This window comes from Miscanthus floridulus, chromosome 8, assembly GCF_019320115.1.
Source record: "Miscanthus floridulus cultivar M001 chromosome 8, ASM1932011v1, whole genome shotgun sequence".
NCBI lineage: Eukaryota > Viridiplantae > Streptophyta > Magnoliopsida > Poales > Poaceae > Miscanthus > Miscanthus floridulus.
Genome location: NC_089587.1, coordinates 82591470 through 82613055, shown reverse-complemented (window position 1 = coordinate 82613055; position 21586 = coordinate 82591470). Strand labels below are relative to the sequence as shown.

General features: G+C 47.6%; 2 protein-coding genes and 2 pseudogenes across 5 annotated transcripts; 3 read left to right on the top strand and 1 right to left on the bottom strand.

Annotated features, from left to right (window-relative positions):
- The first annotated feature begins 243 nt into the window (after positions 1-243).
- On the top strand, positions 244-4000 carry LOC136472784 (E3 ubiquitin-protein ligase RGLG2-like; annotated as a pseudogene).
- A 1575-nt stretch (positions 4001-5575) lies between these two features.
- LOC136469491 (uncharacterized) lies at positions 5576-8063 on the top strand (annotated as a pseudogene).
- Positions 8064-8180: 117 nt separating this feature from the next.
- Positions 8181-10230, top strand: LOC136476836 (NDR1/HIN1-like protein 10). The gene has a single exon (XM_066474800.1). It carries the CDS (start codon positions 9391-9393, stop codon positions 10228-10230), a length of 840 nt encoding a protein of 279 aa, XP_066330897.1. The 5' UTR covers positions 8181-9390.
- A 110-nt stretch (positions 10231-10340) lies between these two features.
- LOC136476835 (elongator complex protein 2-like) lies at positions 10341-15612 on the bottom strand. Of its 4 annotated transcripts, none has more exons than XM_066474798.1 (11): positions 15221-15612; positions 15018-15105; positions 14316-14401; positions 13990-14143; positions 13668-13825; positions 12910-13581; positions 12476-12794; positions 12118-12338; positions 11428-11605; positions 10830-11302; positions 10341-10424 (listed from the first exon to the last, which is right to left on the bottom strand). In XM_066474798.1, exons 1-11 carry the CDS (start codon positions 15395-15397, stop codon positions 10341-10343), a joined length of 2610 nt encoding a protein of 869 aa, XP_066330895.1. In that variant the 5' UTR covers positions 15398-15612. The 4 variants fall into 4 exon arrangements, with proteins under 4 accessions (XP_066330895.1, XP_066330894.1, XP_066330893.1 ...); XM_066474797.1 differs by having other exon boundaries at positions 10830-11305; positions 12118-12335; XM_066474796.1 differs by having other exon boundaries at positions 10830-11305; positions 15221-15611.
- Between the last annotated feature and the right edge of the window lie 5974 nt (positions 15613-21586).

Sequence of the window (21586 nt, the reverse complement as noted above, 5' to 3'; positions counted from 1 at the left end):
TGTCACTCTCCTCGGTCTCTTTTCTTCTTACTTAGGACCTGTTTGGCAGGGCTCCTCTCCGGCTCTGGCTCCGGCTCCTCCAGAGGAGCCCTGCCAAACGTTTTCTTGGAGGAGCCGTTTTTCAGTAAAAAACAGAGGAGCCGGAGCCATTTTGGAGGAGTCACAATTTGTGGCTCCTCCAAAACGGCTCCGGCTCCTCCGGAGGAGCCCCTCAGGAGGAGCCGTGCCAAACAGGTCCTTACACACACGCAGCCGCATAGGCAGGAGTGAGAGGCGCACGGCAGCTCAGAGCAGCGGCGCTGCGGTGGCTTCTCTAGCCGGCGCACGCTTGCGTACTATCGCGCGCGGCTCCGTCGAGATTTGCCGCTGTGGTGCCCAACTTATGGCGGCGGTAGCCTATGCGGCACAGGCAGGCGGCGGCGGCGGCGGACCGCAGTAGCGCCCTCATGTGCTCGCCAGGAGGTGGCGACGCCCGCACTCAGCGGCGCGGCTCGGCCGGTGTAGGGAGCGGCGGTGCATGCTCAAGGCCCCGTGTGACGGCGTACCTGAGCACGCGTGCGCAGCCGGCAGGGTGGCGACCCGGCCTGCTAACCGGGTACGAGCCAAGCAGGTGCGCGTTCCATCTCTGATTCTGATGCTTAGGGTTAGGGTTGGGGATTTTTGGGACTTTTCTCGGGTTTTGCCCAAATCACCTCCTTCTCAGTGCTTAGTGGGCTCATCTGATGGAAAACATCACTGATTTCTTAATCCGAGAATAAAAGCGATTGACAGTAAACCTTAAAACCCTAATTGCTTAGTCTAATCATGAACTCAATCTTAGACCGCATCTAATTAAGGTCTAATTACTTACTAAAACTTAAAACAGATCTAATACAGCAATTTGTGTAACAAAACACGTTCATTAGATTAAGATAAACATCAGAGGCTAATGATGCATGTAGCAGATCAGATCGATCTTAATTAAAACTTAATTGCATCTAATCTGACTTAGCCGAAACTAATCTAATATAATAACAGAGGCATAAAAAACGAAACTGACTGTGACCTAGGATCATGTTAGGTCTAACCTGGCTCCGATACCAATTGTTGAAATAGAACTTAGATTAACAGGATCTTAACTTAGCCTAAACATGATCACTAACTCATCTTAATGCGGAAACTAATCTTAGATACTAACCAGAGCCTGTGAACGCCATCTGTGCTGTGATGGAGGTCGTAGATGTAGAAGACTAGTTCACCGCCTGAGGACTTAGAGGCCCTTTGTAATTCTGTCAGTGAAGAACGTGAGTTGCTGGATGGCGGCAACTCTCTGGACGCCTCTTAGATGGACTGCACGGGATGGACGTGGGAGACTTCCTAAACACTCCGGCGCCTAATTGATCGGTTGTGTGAAATGTTTCACGTGAATGGAGCCGCCAGGGGTGTCTCCTCTTATTTATAGATGCGCTGTGGGCTAGGGGGCCAAACCCTAGAAGATCTAATGGTTGCCGCCGATCACGGTAGATCTGATTTGGTTGGAAATAAATGACAGGTGGACCAAAACTTAATGCTTAATTAATCTCATAATTAAGTTCGGGATTAGCCGAACCGATCACATTCCAACATTGTGATGTTATCTTCTTGCCCTCTTTAATCTAGGTTACCAATGCCCTTGCATATGCTGGTCTGGAGTCCTCTAATCTGATTGTGGGGATTGATTTCACAAAGAGCAACGAATGGACAGGTATGTTTGTGCCTGATCAGCTCTGCGGGACGTAACTATGTGAACTCATGCAAGAGTTGTATGTGAACTCATGCAAGAGTTGTTTTACTTTTTCTTCTTTTCTTCTTTCTGCCAACAGAATTTCTGATCTGTTTGTAAGCCGCAGGCAAAGTGTCCTTCAACAACCGGAGCTTGCACACAATGGGAAACACTCCAAATCCATATGAGCAGGCCATATCCATCATTGGGAGAACCCTCGCACTATTTGATGAGGACAACCTTATACCATTCTTTGGATTTGGCGACAGTCAGTTGTAACCTGCCTCAGTTCAGTCTTTTTGCATAAATAAAAATGCAGATATGTAATATCTAAGTTTCATATTGCAGCAACTACTCATGATCAATCTGTATTTAGCTTCTACCGTGATAACCAACCGTGTGATGGCTTTGAGCAAGCTCTTGCTCGGTATAGGGAACTTGTTCTGCAACTTAATTTGGCTGGTTGGTGCACCATTGCTTGTTTTAAGCTTCACATATGACAACATAGTAAGATTCATTTGGCTCATGTGTGATGAATAATGCTTAACAGGTCCAACTTCGTTTGCGCCAATCATTGAGACTGCTATTGGAATTGTTGATAGTAGTGGTGGCCAGTATCATGTCCTGCTTATAATAGCAGATGGACAGGTTTGTTCGATAACTCGTATTCAATTTCTGTTGTATAATCGTAATTCCTATCCTGAAGAATTCGTCATGATGACGTGTTATACCCTCTAATATTCTGGCTATGGTTTTCTTTTGAATTTTCCAGGTTACACGCAGCGTTGAAACAGGCAATGGTCAGTTGAGCTGACAGGAAAGGGAGACCATAGATGCCATTGTGAAGGCTAGGTAACCATACTCCAAATATTTCTGTGATTAAGACTGCTCTTGACTTACCATGAACTAGTGTTTTGGTCATACTGAGCTTTTATGTCTCAACACTGAATCCATCAATGCAGTGACTACCCACTTTCAATTGTGCTTGTTGGTGTTGGGGATGGGCCATGGGACATGATGAGGCAATTCGATGATAACATACCTTCCCGCGCATTCGACGATTTTCAGGTAAATTGTATAGTCGTTCTCTGGAACCATGGCACCCCATGTTTTGATCAAACATGCATGAGAAACACTAATTATGCTGGTGGAATGGAATGCAGTCTGTGAACTTCACACAGATCATGTCAAGGCATATACCCGCCAGCAAAAAGGAGGCAGAATTTGCTCTTTCAGCACTGATGGAGATTCCAGAACAGTTCAAGGCAGCGCTGAGCCTCCAGCTTCTTGGGTATTTTTTTGTCCACCAGTCAAAACCTTCCTCATACCTGGAAATTCGGATCATCCCCTGTTTATCTCTGTTTATCACTGTAAGTAGTCATCAAGTTTGTTTTTACATGTTTCTTGGGCAGCAAACGAAGAGGATTTCCGAACCGGCCAGTGCTGCCTCCACCTGGGAACGGTGGGCTGAAATACTCTGGATGGTCAGCTGTAAAACCGACCGAATCCACTAGCTACGGATCAGCGCCTGAGAAGCCATCTGCGCCTCGACAGGACAGTGACATAGGTGATCCACAGGTATGTTTCAGTGTTATTATAGTAGAGACAGTGAAACATTAATGTGGATATGGTTAGGGAGTAGAGACAATGATGAAGCATGGATGTTTTTACCTCATGCTGGAGTGCTGAACTCCTCTCCTGCATGCAGACCTGTCCAATCTGCTGGAGCCAAACGAAGAACCTTGCTTTTGGGTGTGGGCATCAGGTACCAGATCGAACGGCTTGGAAACACTCGCTGAATTTTTCTTTCTTTATGTGACGGTGTCACTTCATCAGCTATGAATTGGTAATATAACCAATGATGCTTTTCTGAAAAAAATGCAGGCTTGCTCTGACTGCTCGAAGGATCTGAAGTTGTGCCCCATATGCCAGAGGGCGATCTCCACAAGACTGAAGCTCTACCGAAACAAAGCCCTTGAGAAGAGAAGCTCATAGGAAATCATCAGTTGAAGGGGGGACAAAACTTTAGAGACGATTAGATATTATACTATATGAGGTTATGCAAATTAGCAGCAGGAAGACTGTAAATAGAGAGTTTTTATGATGAATGCTCGAACTTTTTTTCGAAAACTATGAATGCTCTGTGGTTATGGCATGCATACAGTTGGTTAACAAAGTTAAAGGAATGGTCCATGTCGTCAAATGATATGACGTTCTTTTTAGCCTATTATATAGTTTGTGTTCCTATATTCATGCCAAAATAATATAAATATAGTGAAGGAACCCACGTACGTGCGTACCTGAGAGCAGTGATGAGTGAATGCCTGCCTGCCTGCCCGCTTTCTCCTCTCCTGAAGAAAGAGCGCGAAGCTTGCAAGGAAGGAGATGGAGCTGCTGCTGAGGCAATGCTGGCAACCTGCATGCCTCCCTCAACGCCAACCGGGAGGCACGCCATAGACACGATGGCGTTGCTTCTCGGATGGCATTCAGGGAGCCAGGCAGCACGAGCCGCCATGAAAGCAGCTACACACCTCATGCTGCTGCTGCTGCTGCTGGTTGGCTGGATCTGCTTGGCTGAATGCTGCAGCAGTAGCCACAGCGCAGCCAAAATACGCTCAGCCGAACGGTGTGATGCATGGTATTGTACGGCATAGACATACAGATGAGTGAGGACAAACGTGCAATTGCCATCCATGGCGTGCTCTGTATCCTACGCGAAGGTCGTACGCAAATCCATATGCGAGCAAGCACGCACTAATGGATAGGGCGGCTAGCTTTGGGCATCCAATCCAAATCCGTGCGGTATCCTGCATATATGATGCAAAAGTACTGGTGGCTACTAGCTAGTAGCTAGATGGTGACGGCCGCGCGCGGCAATGTCTGTCAGTCTGTGTACTCTACTGCTCTCTGTGCTGTGCTGGTGGTGGGATCGCGCGCGCGGGCGCGGCCAAAAGGTCGCAGCTGGGAAGGGTACGGACGGTGCCGGGGCTCTGGACCCCGCCGGGATGCCGGGAGAGCCCGGGCAGTGCCAGCGACCAGCGCGCAGTCCAGCTGAGCGGCCGGCGGCATGCATGCAGGCATGTGAGCGCGGTGAGCCGGCCGCCGCGAGCCTGCGCGTTGCGTGGCTGTGGCTGCACCAGCGATTCAGATTCATTTCAGGGACGACGACATGACATGCTCGATCCGACACTGTTACTGTTACCGGCCGATGGCAAGCAAAGCAAAGCATAAGCAAGGAAGGCGTGTTTTGGGTTTTGGGACGTACCATTACATACGCGTGTAGTTAATGTTGATCTTTTTTTTTTCTTTCAAAGTCGTGCATGTACGCCACCGAGCTGCAACTTAATTTTAGTGTTTCTATATTTTTATTTATCCTCCACAAATTAACTGTGGCACTTGCGCTACAGGTATCTTTTATTTTTCCTACCATTGTTTTTATTCTGCACAAATTTTTAATTGTTCTACTTTTTTATCCTCCACAAATTAACAATGGCACTTGTGCTGTAGCTATCTTTTATTTTCTACCACAGTTTTTTATTCTGAACAAATTAGTTATATTACTTGCTCACGATGCATGCTGCGCAAACTGCAATCGCTGCGATAAATAAGATAGATCCACTTATACACAGCGAAATTATCAATTCTTTTCTTAAAAATAAGGAGAGAAATGAAAAAGGCCGGCCAAAATGAAAGACCAAAGCAAACAAAGCTACTGAAAGAAGAACAAATCACCCACTCAGCTACTCCCTCCCTTCATGGACTCTTTCAATTCGTTCCATCCTCTCGATCTCTCGCCATTACCTCCGGCCTCTTCCTCGCTGGCTCCTTCCTTTCCTCCATCCCTTCTGATCCGAGACCCGGCTGACGGGACGGCGGCCATAGATAGATCCTTGTCGATCCAGTTGCTTGGGTCGTCGGCAATATAAGGGAATGGGGCGCGTGAAGCTTGCGATCAGGAGGATCGAGAACAAGACGAGCCAGCAGGTGACCTTCTCGAAGCGGCGGAACGGGCTGGTCAAGAAAAGGAGTACGAGCTGTGCGTGCTCTGCGACATCGACCTCGCCCTCCTCATGTTCTCCCCCTCCGCACGCCTCACCCACTTCTCCGGCCGCCGAAGCGGGTACCTACCTAGCTTAGCTACCATCGATCGGCCGGATCGACGGGCGTCGTCCACAATCTGTGTATCCACGATGCATTGCATTGCACATGTATACTTATCCTCTCTCTGCCTGATGTGCTTGTGCTTGCCAAATGCATTGCAGGGTGGAGGACGTGATCCTCCGGTACATGGACCTCTCGGAATCGTCGGAGCACTACACGGGAGGGTACGGTGAGCCTGCCACCGATCGATTGCGTTCTCGTCCATGTCCTCATGCACGAATCCGTTCCTTCATCTCCTCCTCCTCAGCCTTGCCTTTTTCTCCAGTTATTATTATATATATACTCCCAATTGCATGCATGTCTGATGTCTCTCGTTTCTTTGTTGGGTTTGGGTGATGTGATTAATTACATACTTGTCATCCGATGGACCATGGTTGCAGCGCCATCCAGAACCGAGAGGTAAGGCACACTGGCACACACTACTACTGACGCTGCCCACTACTCCAGTAACTAACTAACTGCAGCAACTGACACTCTCTGATGTCGGCGCAGTACCTCGTCAGCATGCTCCAGCGGCTCAAGCGCGAGGGCGACGTGGCCGCTCCACAGATGGCCAAGTACTACGTAACACATCCTGGCTAGATGTTTTTTCCCCTTATTACACTCACTCACCCAATCTCATCCTTGTCAAACTTCCAAACTTGCAGCCCGGGAGCACTGAAGGACAAGATCGAGGTGAGGAGCAGTTACGTTACGTACATGCACTGCCTCTGCCACTGCCTCTGCCTGCCTGCCCATATGTAGTTTTGCAGCCCTGCTAGTGCTACCTCCTGGGCTCCTGCTGGCACCTTCACTTCACTGCCGCCGTTTCTAAGTTTTGCATTGGATGCATGCATGCGTTGCAGGAGATTCAGCAAGAGATTTACACCTCGCAGCAGCAGCTGCACATCTCTGAGGAACGCCTGAGGTCAGTGAATGAACACAGATTTCATTTTGCGTTTCAGAGCCATCATACGCTGTTGCATATGCATTGTTGTAGGCTGTTGGAGCCGCCGGACCCTGCCGCGTTCGCCTCTACGACCGGCGACGACATCGACGCCTGCGAGAAGTTCCTCGTCGACGTGCTCGCTCGCGTCGTCCAAGGGAAGGTCGTAATGCATGCATGGCGATCCAGCTTTACTTTACTACAACGCAGTGATAATTGATAAATAATCCTTCTGAATTACTGTGATCTGCAAATTGCAACTTCTGAATCGTGTGTTTGTTCCCAACAAGGAGTTTCCCTTGCAGAATTAGCTTGAGCAATCACATGCCCCCCTTCGATCCGGCTGCATCTGCTGGGATACAAGTACAGGTATGTATACACAGAACTCTTTCTTTCACTCCTTGGTTGGTGGTCCGGTGCGGAAATCTTGCATCGTGCATGGCAGGGGCCAAATGGGGCGCCGGCGATGTACGTCCACCCGGACGACGACGCGGAGGCCATGGCCGCGTTCGCCGGCGACGCCCCCACGCTGTGGCCGCCGCCGCCAGCGACGGGGGCTCATCAGACCCCGTCGGCCACCACATGTTGTCGTTCGGTGCTGCATCCGACGACCCGTTCATCTACCTCAGGTACGTACGTACTACACGTGCCCGATCGACGCGCCTGCCGGCGGAGTGCACGTACGTACGCCGCCACTGGATCGGAACTTTAATTTCGTTCGCTCTCCCCATCGTCTCAGGGACCCAGACGTGTACGACGCCACCTCCCAGGTGCTCGGCCTGCATCATCACGGCGACCCGTGCGCGGCCGGATTAGGCAGCAACGCCGACGCCGACGCCGAGGCGTGGCGGCAGGCGTACGCCTACGCCTGCACCGAACCGCTCTCCACGCTCATCCCCGCCACGCCCTTCCCTCTCACGATGTTGCCGGTGAGCAGTGGCGCATGCATCCGCTTCGTCACCACGGCAAGGCTGCCGCTAACGCGTTTATTTGTTTCCTTGTTGGTTGCTGCTGCAGCACTGCCTGGCGCCGGACGAGCAGTTCCTGACGATGCAGGACGGCGGCGGCGGCGTGGTGGCCGCACATCAGGAGCAGGTGGAGGCCGCGTCGGCGTCGGCGAGCTGCTCCTACGTGCCCAGCGACGACACCAGCACGCCGTCGATGGCCTACGACAGCGCCGTGCCACCGGCCGACGTCGCCTGACCTGTTACCTGACACGACCTACATTCTGTTGACAGCACATTATGTATACGTATATCAGAATCACTAGAGCGAAAAAATTCATCATAGCTGAGCCAGTGGCGCACCTGTGCTCACAAAAGAAAAAAAAACAAAAAGACGACTCAGACACGCACAAACGCGCCCGCAAAATCCAAGAACATGCAGTCGATCTGTTGATAAAGCATAACCAGATCAGAACGAATGATCGAATCCTTCTCAGAAGTTTCTTCGCAGATACAGGCGACTAGACGATTCTTCTTCTTGTTTCTTCTCACTACCAACTCACGAATCCGAATGGCACCTGAAGAATGCAGTGCAGGAGAGACGACACACGGCACAGTGCAGGAAGGGAAAGCCGCGCAGTGCGGCGTCAGCCTTCGCCGTCGCTGACAAAAGCAGGGCCTGCACCAAAGAAAAGCCATGGACGACTCAGGAATGTTCCTTCCTGCTGGAGATCTCGTATCAAATCCACGCCGGTTTTCTGTCAGCACATATGGGTTCCTTAGTCATGAATTAACCCCATACCTGCCTTTAGTTCGAAACGAAACGAAACTGGTCCAGGAGCGCCTTTTTCGCCTTTCTTTGCATGGCTAAGCAACTTGCCCTTGTTTCCATCCTTCCTTCCCAGCTCTCCTCCTCCCACAGCAATACAGCATGCTTCTCATCTCACCTCCTCATAGTTTGACTGCTTTCCAGTTTTGAACTCGAACTTGAGGACTTCATTAACAGGAAGATTGCATGAACTTCCAATGATTGTGAGTTTGTGGCACATTTCATTACTTCATCTCACCTTGGCCAATCTTAAAAACTGCACGAGGAAAGCATGGGCAGGTGTTCCTGCAGAATGAACCACTGACTCACAGGCCATGTACTAGTGGGAAGAGCACATTCCAAGCCGCTGTCTGAACATGCCAAGCCACAAACATGAAACATCGAGCATCAGGCTAGTATTTGTTAGTGCCAAGAATAACCCAAGCTTTACCTTTGTCCACCTCAAGAAATATGCTTTTTCTGATATAAAGCAAACCCCAATCAATTGCCGGCAGCCGGCAACGCTGCCCCACTCCACACCTTTGCTCGAAGCAGCTCTGGTTTTTCAATGGCGGAACACGAGACAGTGGCCCCAAGCCCGATTTTCAAAAGCCACTCTTTTCTCCCTCTTTATTTTGGAAGGAGGTGCCACCACTAGGCTCGATCAGAATCTCCTTTTAACTCCATCACTCCATTCCCTGGCTCTCGTTGTTGTTCTTGCTCTCTAGCTTGCTTTCCCCATTCAGCCTCTCTACACTCTTGAGCTCCTCGTCTTTGCCTTGTTGGACTTGGTAGTGGTGGTGCTGCAGAAATGGGCACTCCTTACCACCTCCAATCCCCAAGAACCATCGTAAACAAGCTAATGAACAGGAAGCAGCTGCCACTGGCCTTGCCACAGCTGCCACCGGTTGATCCGTCCAAGGTAATCGAGCAGCCACCGGAGCTGCCACAGCTGCCACCAGTGGATCCGTCCAACAAGCAGCCACCGGCGCAGCTGGTGGATCCGTCCAAGATAACTGAGCAGCCACAGGCGATGCGGCAGCCGGCGCGGGCACCGTCGAAGATAATCCTGCAACCGCGCCACCGGACCTCACCGGCGATGTGGTGTGCGGCCATCGTCTGCTTCGCCTTCAACATCCTCCTCATCGTTGCAGGCGTCGTCATCCTGATCATCTTCCTGGCAGTGAAGCCAAGGCCGCCATCCTTCGACACTGCCAACGCCATCCTCAACAGCATCTACGTGGACTCACCGGCCCCCTACTTCAACAACGACATGACGCTCGTGGCCAACATCTCCAACCCCAACCAGAAGATCGACCTGGTGTTCCGGTCCGCCACCATCGAGCTCTTCTTCCAGGACAGGCCCATGGCCGTGCAGGCGCTGCCTCCGTTCCTGCAGCAGCGAGGCCAGTCCCAGGTCCTGAATATGCACCTGGTGTCCAGCCGAGTTCTGCTGCCGCCCGAGGTGGCTGTAAAGATGGTAAACCAGGTGAGGAGCAACAGGGTGGTGTACACAATAAGAGGCGCCTTCAAAGTGGAGGCCAGGTTCGGGTTTGGCCACTACTCATACTGGATGTACACAATCTGTGAGATGGAGCTCACTGCCCCTCCTTGTGGAGTTCTTGTTGCCCGGAGATGCAGAACAAAATGACTGGCTTTAGAAGAAAAAAATTCCCTCGTTTTCTTTTGTCATTATATTATATCAAATCTTAGTTTTTTTATACTGATGATGAAAAATGGCCTGAGAACAGCAAAACATACCTATGATTCATGTGAATTTGAAGTTGGTTCTTCGTCTTTGTCGATCTCCTGGTTCCTCAGTTGTTGCTGCGTCCTGGTGGCTAGCTGCAACACAGTAGGTCAGTATCTACCCGAACATAGAGTTCAACAAAGTGTGTAATGTACAGCATGGAACTCGTTGCTTCAATGTAAGCAATATAGTGGATTTTTATCGAATTTGTATTGCAGATTGAAATGATACACAAAGCTTGGATATAGGTGACTCAGCAACACACCAACATCTATAACCATAATCTCATAGTTTTTCAAATGAGGGCAACACTGCATCTTTTACCATTAAACTGGTGTTATATATGGACATCACATTCTTCATGATAACACTCTTTTCTCAATTCTCATATCAGGACTAGTTTTACAACACAACGTGCCAGATATCGATAAAAAAAACTGCCACGCACATAATAGCTTGATCTACTACGTCTGGACATAATCCTATATGGTGCCGCGGACCTCAAACACCCTTACAGTGTGGTCAGCTCCACAAGAAGCGAGCTCAAGTGTTGATTCCTCATCGGTGGAACTGGGTTCCCGCCACCGTAAACGGTGAACAGTTGACACGTGGCACAAGACAGGGTCAAATCGAAGCACGCATGCCACACTGAGTGGAGAGTCTGGAGTACTTCCTGCAGAAGCTCTTCCACCAGAAATGCTCCAGAGCTCGATCAATCCATTATCCATGCCAACAGCGAGGATACCAGCATTAGAAGCACGGTCACGGCCCATCCATGCTAATGCAGTTACACTGTCACAGAACTGAGGCAATGTTGCAAGTAGCTTGACAGAAGATGCGTCTTCAACACACCATATCTTGACACTCTTGTCCCTCGAACCAGTTGCAAATTCATAGCCGAAGGGATTCCATGAGCACGCCCATATAATTCTTTTGTGTGCTTCAAGCTTTGCAACCAGACGGTGCTCTGCTCCTTCTAGAATTACACAAGTGATATCATATCAACAACTCCAGCGCAAACGAAACAGCATGACTGGAAAGACAAATGTAAAGCAATAACTTCAAAGGAACTACATGATCATAAGAATTATTGCCTACCGATTTTCCTGAATGAAAAGATAGACAATTGGCGATCCCTTGAAACACTTAAAAGAAAAGCATTATCATGAGAGAACTCCATTTGTGTCACTGTTAGATTGTGAGATTGCAAGCGCCCAACAGCTTTCCATGTTCCAACCTCCCAGAGCCAGATCTCAGCAACTGCTGCTGATTGAGACTGAATGGGAGTGAAATTCCATCAAATTTCCCATGGATACAGTAAAATCAAACCATTAACAATTTAACATATTCAGCATCAACTAATGCAGTTATGCTAATATGTCAAATATTAACAAGAAAATGCCAAATGAAGACGCACAACATGGTTTTCACACAGTGGTCCATCCTACATGAATGTTTCATGCATCCCCCGAAATAAATAAAGCTCCAAGAATACTACAACTTCATCCCATCCCCCTCTTCATATTAAGATGAAAAACAAGCATTTGTTTGTGAATTCACATCCAATCCAGCTATCTTAAGAGAAGGTATGAATTACTGAATAAAATGATCAAGTATTTCTTGTAACATGATCATAAATATATGGATCAACAAAAACATTTTCTCAATGGCATCCAGGAATTCCCGTGGAATAATATGGTATTATCACAACTTTGCATTTGACTATTGGTATTGCTGTTGTTGTTCTATTAACGAATTTCACAATTAGCACAACATGCAGCACCAAACCTTGCAAGATGATGCAACAAGCTTCCCTTCATAATCACAGCATATCGAGAAGAGCTCGTTTCCATGACCATATAGTTTGTGTGATTCAGGCCATAGAGTATTCCATGCAAGTTGGTCCTCCACAGGAGGCTCAGTGAATACAGTAGGCACTGCATCAGGAATTGTTTCCATAGAATCTGGACCATCATTAGAATTACCGCTTGGGGATTCCTTGACTCCTGCTACACCACCATGCAAAAAGCAACATCAAATAAAAGAAAAAGAACTGAATTATATACAAGTGTGTTTTTTCATGCCAAATAAAAGGAGGCGTTATTGTTCAATTACAATAGACATGGGTGGTGTGAGAGATACTGACCATGTGTATATATGGGTTTCTGTGAAAGCCCAAGAGCAGACATATTTGCTCCAAGGACTTGAACATTGTCAAAATCCTCAGAGATGTCAGGTTTCAACAGAGTTGCTTGTTGTAGGGTCTTCAAAAATGATAAGGGGGCTTCAAAGACTCTAGAGACCTTTTCATCAGCACCACTAACAAAGCGATGGTTCCCACTACCCTGAATGAATGTCACACAGTTGAGATCATGGCCATGAATTTGCGGACGGGCAATTTCACGCCAATAGATCATGTCTCCAGGGTTAACTTGATTTCTCCAAGGAGCAAATATACGTGTTGTCTGCATGTTTAGCATTGATGTAAAAGAGCATTAGCAAGTAGAAGAGAAAACACAACTAAACAAATATGAGTTCTAGAAGTATGAGTCAAAACTGATATAAAGTAGAGGAACTTGCCTGGTCATGGCTAACTGATAGCAAATATTGGCCAGATCTTGCCCATGTCAAGTCAGAAACAGGTGCAAAATGACCAGATGGGACTATCTGAGGCTGCCAATTTTCAGAATCCAGTCCAACATCTCTCCACATATGAAAGGATCCACCGTAACCATGTGCAAGAATGGATCTGCCATCAGGCTGCCAATGTCCACCATAAAATCCAAGTGCGGAGTGACTTAATTCACCAACAGTCACTGAATTAATCCAAAGGCCAGTATTTTTCTCTGGCCTCCATATCATCATCATCTTGTCCATGGATGCAGATAATATGCTCATTGGCTGATGAGCTTCATCCCCAGTTAACAGTGTAGGCGGCTGCCACTCTACTGAATATACCCAATCCTCATGCCCAACAAGAAGAGACTCCAATGATACTTGGTAACTTGTACTACCGGCCACAAATAGAGGTCCTTCAATATAGGAGGTCATCTCAATAGTTCCTTTCCTCAATTGTACGGAGGAGCCAGAAGAAGCAGCTTCTGAAGTCATTTTCCATATCCGAATGGTTCTGTCCTGAGATGAGCTAACAAGGAAAAGGTTGTGCTTTTCACCCCCCATCATCACAGGTAAAGAAAAGTCTAAACTTCTGATCCAATCAGAATGACCTTTAAGTTCACAGGCCTTAATGAACTGCACACAGAAAAATGTGTAGTTAGGGTAGCAAGAAATGGAAACATGGACAAAAAAAGATGTTGCAAAAACCTTAACTTACAAACCTTGCCTGCCTTGTCCCCACAATAGATGTGGATCTTGTGATCTAAACCGCCCATCGCCAAAATGAGATGGCCTCGTTCTGGCAATACAGCTAATGAAAGTGAAACCATTGGTTTCAAACCAACGGACAGAGAATGCAGGCAAGACACCTTGCAATCGCCTGCAAAGAGAGAGCAAGTACGTTAAGTACAAATGCAGTGCACATTCCCCAGAACCGTCAAAATCATAAAATAAAAAAGAATTAGAGTTTGAATATTTAACCAGCATGACAAAAGATTAGGCTCCTAACAGTAATATTGACAATCCACAAGGAAGCAATCTTACCACCAGGGGCGGGCTCAATTGCCATCTCCCAAATAACCACAATACCATCTGAAGAAGTAGAGGCAAAAATTGCAACAGCATCAGACACCATCCTTCCAGCAAGACAGGTGATCCCTTTCTTATGCATCCCTGGGAGCTGCAATGCATGAGACCACTGCAAATAAGGAGTAAACAGTAAATCAGACAATTAGGCATCAGCAGAAACCATTGGAGTCCATTTTTAAGTTTATCAAGCAGATATTTTCCAACAGGTACACTGAAAGGTTGCAACCAATTCTAATACAACATAGCAGTGAGCATTGCCCATGTATACATAATAAAGTCACCTCTCCTTTGCCAGAACCAATCTTCCAAGCCATGATAGTACCATCAGCACTTCCTGAGAGTAGATAGTGGGTCTCCCTGCCACGAACTGCAAACCATGAAGGAAAAGCAGTCAACAAAATGCAGCACTAGGCCTCACAAGGGAGAAACAGACATATCTCTAGTGCTGTATATATGCAGCCTGCCAGGTTACCAACTAAAACAATTCAAGGAATGAATGAAATAGCAATAATCTACAGTCAGCTCAAGACGATCATTGCTGGTAGTGGGATCAGCTTACATGGTCAAAACATATACTCCCTCCGGTTCTCTAAAACAAGTCGTTTTGGACATCGACACGGTCTTTAAGAAACGACTTTAACTACAACTTTTTGCTATAAAATATTTATAAAATATAGCCAATATATACTTTTATGAAACTACATTTCGAGATGAATCTACTTACATCACTTTTATATTTTCAAACTCAACCTAAAAAAAGTTATTTGTAGTCAAAGTTTAAAATGTTTGACTTAAGACAACCTCAAAACGACTTGTTTTAGAGAACCGGAGGGAGTATAACTTTGCTCAAAGAACAACAACAACAAAAATCTATCAGACAAAGAGTCGTTTCAGCAAGCTCCAAATTACATACAGCAATTATAATAACTCCTAAACATCGAGCCGCCGAAACAAAAAGATATGTAAAAATAAAAGTGACACACCTTGTAGCACATCCTTCTTCGTGGGAAGCCATAGCGTGCAGTTAACCGGCGCCTTGTGCCCCGGGAGAGTTGTCACGATCTCACCTCTCTGCTCGCACGAACACGAGTTTGGACGAATTGTGTGACACGAACAAGTGGGATATACTTATCAGGTAACTAAAACTGCAAGAAATAGAAAATGGTGAAGGAGCGAGGCGGCAGACCAGTGGAGAGAAGAGGGCGACGGCGTTCTGGGTGCCGAAGGCGACGAGACCGCAGGCTCCCCACGAGACGTTGTTCACCACGCGGTTGCAGCCGGCGCCTATGAAGATCCTCCGCGCCTCCACGGATCTGCCCTCTCTGTGGGATCCAGAGAGCTGCTCTCCGGCGGCCGGCGACATCACGAGCGAAACCAGGCTCCCCGCAGCGGAGCCGGAAGCGAACCGCGCTTAGGGCTGCAGGGAGTAATCAGACTACACCACCCACGGAGGTGCCCAACTAGGATGAGGAGCGGCGCGGGGGCTGGTGAAGTGGAGATGCAGCGGCGGTGGCGAGCGGGGCGGAGAGAAGCGGGGCGTTGGGAAGGGCGCGGCGCGGCCGCGCGGGTGCTCGAGTGAGAGTAGTAGGGTTGCTTCACAAGGATATCTGTTTGGGCCGTGATCCCTGGGTCTGGGCTCAATACACAGCAAACCCAAACAATTGGGATCTGGGCCATAGCCTTTGTCACTTCATGATTCACGGCCCACAAATGTAAGTAAAACTATAGCGCTATTTGCAGCTTTGCGCTTGTGCAATTTTTTTTTTTTTGCGATATAATGATATCGCTCGCGCCCGGACATGGCCCATCCCCGTACACTCACTCGCATCGTGCACGTGACTTCCCATGTGGACCTCGTGGAGTCTTGGTCCATCCTCATCCACTTGCCCACGTCGTTCACACCGCTCTGTGTTGTGCGCCCCAACTCGCGGTCACAGGACGGATTCTGCCGTGATGCTTGTCGGCATCGGCCACGCTCGAGCCGCTCACCGGCACTTCCACCGCCCGAACCGCTCACCGGCGCCACCATCGGCCGAGCCGCACCCTCCAGTACTCGTGCCTCCCATCACGGCGGTAGTCCATCCACCTATCGCGCCCATTACCGAGGTCCGTGTCGCCAATGAGCTCCGCACCGGCGGCCTCCACGCACTCCGTGGCATCGAGCTCCATGCCGATGTCGAGCTCCATTCGTCCAAGCAGTAATGAGACATTGCACTTGCGCTAAGAGCGCATGTTGCACGCATATATTTCAAGTGTTTCATAGACTCAGAGGTATGTTCAAAGGTTTCGTATGGACATTGAAAACGTAGATCAGGATGTTGCAATGGTTTTACACGTATGTTGCAAACGTCTGTTCCTAATATTTCATCTATTTTTTCGGACATATGTTATAAGTGTATTTATCTAGATGTTGCATATGTTTCACATATATGTTGTAAGCATTTTTTGTGGATGTTTCGTATGTGTTGTAGTTGGTTTCAAATGTTTCATCTATCTTCTGACGAATGTCGCAAGTGTTGTATCTGGATGTTTCAAAAGTAGATCGGGTGTTGCATCTCCCTTCTCGCTTTTCTGCTGCCTCGCCTTGGTGTCTCCTCTTCACCTTCTGTTGCCTTACATCTTTCCCAGACTACGGAGGGGGCGCAGCAAGGGTCAGCGGATGGGACGTGCCGAGGATTGCGGCGTGGACGCGAGCACACGTCATCCCATTTTTGTTACACAGGCCGATAGCGCTTGGTCCCCTTTAGTTTTCTATTTTACGTGGAATGCTGAGATGGTCCTGTTGGTGAGCCCAGCCTACGGTTCGGTTGGCTGGGGCCTAGGAGATGCGTTCGAACATGCTGCGGGCGTCGGACGTCCGGGCACTAGTGTCGACGAAATACGTCTGCCAGTCTACCGAGGGGTATGCCCACGGTAGTAGATGAATTGGTGGAGGTGCGCGTGAGAGAACCGGATGGTGGCACAGAACACAAGAGACAGCGATTAGATATATTCAGACCGTCAGCTTGACGTAATACCCTACGTCATGTGTCTTTGTAGATTATATTATGAGAGATGATATGCCTTAGGCTAAGCCTAGGATCTGTATGGGGATGTCGACTAGGGGACTCCTGCCCCTCTTTATATACTCTGGAGGGGTAGAGTTAAAAGGAAAGTATCATATTTGGTATTATATAATATCTAATCAATCATATCTTCTCGTAGCCTTGCGGTGCACGTCGACTAGTGCCGTGCGCCACACTCCTTGATCTTGTGGGCTGAGCCACCTCTGATGGTGCAGCCCATGTCTTGTCCTATGGGTATCGGGGGTCATACCCCTATAGCTAGTCCCCGAGCGCCTTGTATCCGTTGAGCAATACCGTCTTGAGCTTATCTGAGCAGTCTAACTTGTTGTTGATCATCAGGAATAGGTGTCTGACCAATTTAACTGGGAGCCGAGATGTTGAAGCGAGTATCCAAGCAGTTGAACTGTTATCCGAGCTGTTGTTCGAGTAGTGGGAACGGTGTTCGAGCAGTTCAGCTGTGAGCAAGCCCAGACTTACTCGAAACTGAGGTTTGCTAGAAGGATGTAAGGGGCTCATGATAAAAAAATTTGAAGTCTCCATCTTGGATGAAGTGTGCCCACTTAGGTTTCGGGCGTCGAAGTTAGACGCTTAGCGTTCTTGACTTAGGGCCTGTTTGGTTCATCTAGTAGCTACTAAATTTAGTAGCTTTTAGTCACTTTAGTAACTTTTTAACCAAACGCTATGACTAAAAGCTACTAAAAAGGCTTTAGTCCTCTCTAGTAACTCTGAAGTTACTAAAAGTGACTAAACCGTTTAGTAGCTACTAAAGTTTAGTAGCTCGAACCAAACACCCCCTTAGTCAGCGTGGAGGAACTTAGTCACTTTGTAGAAGATTAAGTCAAAAAATAAGCACATTCACCATGAGGTGAAGTGTGCTCACTTAGTCCTCGAGCCTAGTAGTAGGTGAAGTAGTCACGTCATGCTAGGGTCCAAAGTAGTAGTCTTCAGGTGCTGGTCCAGTCCCTAATATCGCTAGAAACCAGTGTAGAAATAAATACAGTCATCTCAAGATGACGTGTACACACGTAGTCCCCGAGCCTACTAGAAGATTTTGAAGATATCTTATAACAGGGTCAAAGATTTTTTAATAAAAACTTATCAACGTCATCTGCCATGTACTTCACAAGACCCCGAACGTGCTGTCTAAGATCAACACCCTAATCTGAACAGCATGGAGCAACTTGATAGCACACCGATGAGACATAGCAAGATTTGACCACCAAGGGAGTCCCTAGCTTAGCTGGCGACGCTAGCATGAAGAATCCAAACACCGAGAAGTTCTCAGCGTAGCTGACGATGAAGCCCATGTGATGAGCAGTCCAACCAACTGGTCGGCGACGAAGTGAACACCGAGCAGGAGTGAGTGACGAGTAGTCCGACCAGTTGGTTAGCGGTGAAGTCTGTCCAATAGGTGGTCCAACCACCCGGACGATGATCATCTTGCCCGGTCCTTGAGCGTTAGCTCATTGACCAAACCATGCCCCTGTGAAACAAATGTGTAGAATGGGTAGTACATGATGTAAAAATAAAATATATGAACTCAGGAGAAGAATCAGCAATAGCGATGAAATAGCGTATGCCGCTCGGCGATTAGTTGGTGTGAACACTTAGTGTTATTCTAAAGATGTGTTTATATTTAATATAAATCATCCAACCAGTTAGTGTGTAGTTGAGTCTCTAGCCCTAGCTAGCCTGTTAACCATAACACGCAGCACGAAGCACGTGTGCGTGTAGGAAGAGTAGGGCGTCGCTAAGGAGCCACTGCCGACCACCCCTAACACGGAGGGCAGGCGCTCATGCATGTGTAGAGAGAAGCCAAAGATAGGGCCGTCTTTGGGAATCAATATGACTATTCAGGGCTTTGCCTTAGGCTTAGCTATATGTCATCTTTAAGATGATATACATGAAAGAAAATCATTTGGGGAACAAACATGGAGAAAACAACTCGGAGAAACATCATGGAGATATATGAAGGTTGGGGAATATTTAGAAATATATTAAAGCGTGACTTAGCTTTAGATAGAATGTCTGGTCGACGTCGACGAAATCGCCCGGCTCTCGAGCTTTCTGGCTTGTCATCATGGCGGCGGTTGCGGTCGTTATAGCGTCGTTCTTCACAGCGATCATCATTATGACACGATAAGCGGTCAGAGCAAGTAGTCTAGGAGACATCATCCTTATATTACTGGTCGACCTTAGGTAGATCAGATTCGGGGAAATCAATGACATAGGACTTGGGCGGCTCGCTGGTGGCTTGACGTGGCTCACTTAGCGGCTCGCTTCATGTTCGAGTTGGATCCCGCATCACGAGGATGTAGATCATCATTGATCGTTTTTGGCTAGCTTGCTTGCATCATATTCATGTCATTGTGATGTAGACCACGCATAATTTCCTTGCTTGCATGGCACTATGGATTGGCCAAATGGGGGATCATTCTGTACGTATGCCCCATTAATTTGCGTTGTCGATCCAGTTGACGAAGAAATCCGGGCGAGTCGACAATGAGGTCCCCGTCATCGATGAGGTACGGCCAGTTGAAAGGTCCTAATATGGCTAGAGGGGGTGAATAGCCTATTAAAAAAACTACAAAACGACTAGAGCAATTTGATTAGTATAACAAATAGTGAAATACAAACTTGCTCTAGCTCTGCAAGGGTTGCAAGCCACCTATCCAACAATTCTAGTTGCTATGATCAATAGACACACAATTTGCTATGTTACTACTCACTAAGAGCTCTTAGACTTGCTATACTAAAGAGCTCCACTAGATGAACTTAAAATAACAAAGCAAGCTCTCAATTCTAATTATACTAAAGAGCTTGCTACAACTAGTTTGCAAGAATATAAATGAGTGAGTAGGGTGATTATACCACCGTATAGAGAAGTGAACCAATCACAAGATGAATATTAAATCAATCATCGGGAGAACAGCAAAAGGGCAAGAGACAACCAATTTTTCTCTTGGGGTTCATGTGCTTGTCGGCACGCTAGTCCCCGTTATGTCGACCAACACTTGGTGCTTTGGTGGCTAAGAGGTGTTGCATGAACCTCATCCACATAATTGAACACCTCAAGAACCTATCCACAAGTGAGGTAACTCAATGACATGAGCAATCCACTAGAGTTACCTTATGGCGCCCTGCCGGGGAAGGCACAAGACCCCTCACAATCACCATGATCGAAGCCGGAGACAATCACTAACCTCCGCTCGATGATCCTCGCTGCTCCAAGCCATCTAGGTGGTGTCAACCACCAAGAGAAATAAGTGAATCCTGCAGCAAAACACAAACACCAAGTGCCTCTAGATACAATCACTCAAGCAATGCACTTGGATTCTCTCCCAATCTCACAAAGATGATGAATCAATGATATGGATGAGTGGGAGGGCTTTAGCTAAGCTCACAAGGTTGTTATGTCAATGCAAATGGCCAACAGGGTGAGCTTGAGCCAGCCATGGGGCTTAAATAGAAGCCCCCATGAAATAGAGCCGTTGGCTCTTCAGTTCACTGAAAAACAGGGTGACCGGACGCGCCAGTCAGATCGATCGGGCTTTGGACCCCAGCGTCCGGTCGCACGATGCATGCCACATGGCCCCTACTTCAAATGTTGATTGCCTAATCTCAATGGTCATCAGTACATTTAAGTTATGACCGAACACGTTGCTTGAAAGTGACCAGACGCAGGACCCCAACGTCCGGTCATTTCTAATAAGGTTCCATTCGTGAAAAATCACGACCGGACGCGTCCTGTCATGCCCGACCAGACTCACCTAGTGTTCGATCACTCAACGTCTCCTCTGTGCGCCACCACATTAGTGGGACCGGATGCACCTCTCCAGCGTCCGGTCACAAAGTGACCCAGCATCCAGTCGAAGACCGATGCCAGCATCTTCACTGCTTCCACTGACTAGACGCACTGATCTAGTTGAGGCTAGTGTCCGGTCACTCTAATGAAACCCTATCTTTTCTGTACAGGGCACCGATGGCACCGTCGGACTGTCCGCACTCTATGGGAAGACACTCTGTTGGTGAAGTTTCTTACCCTTACTCTCAAGTGCTAAACACAATGTGTATCACCTTTGTGCATGTGTGTTAGCATATTTTCACAAACATTTTCAAAGGTGTTAGCACTCCACTAGATCCTAAATGCATATGCAATGAGTTAGAGCATCTAGTGGCACTTTGATAACCGCATTTTGATATGAGTTTCACCTCTCTTAATAGTATAGATATCGAACCTAAGTGTGATCACACTCGTTAAGTGTCTTGATCATCGAAACAAAATAGCTCCTACCACTGATACCTTTGCCTTGAGCCTTTTGTTTTTCTCTTTCTTCTTTTCAAGTCTAAGCACTTGATCATCACCATGGTATCACCATCATCATGTTATGATCTTCATTTGTTTCACCACTTGGAATGTGCTACCTATCTCATGATCACTTTGATAAACTAGGTTAGCACTTAGGGTTTCATTAATTCACCAAAAC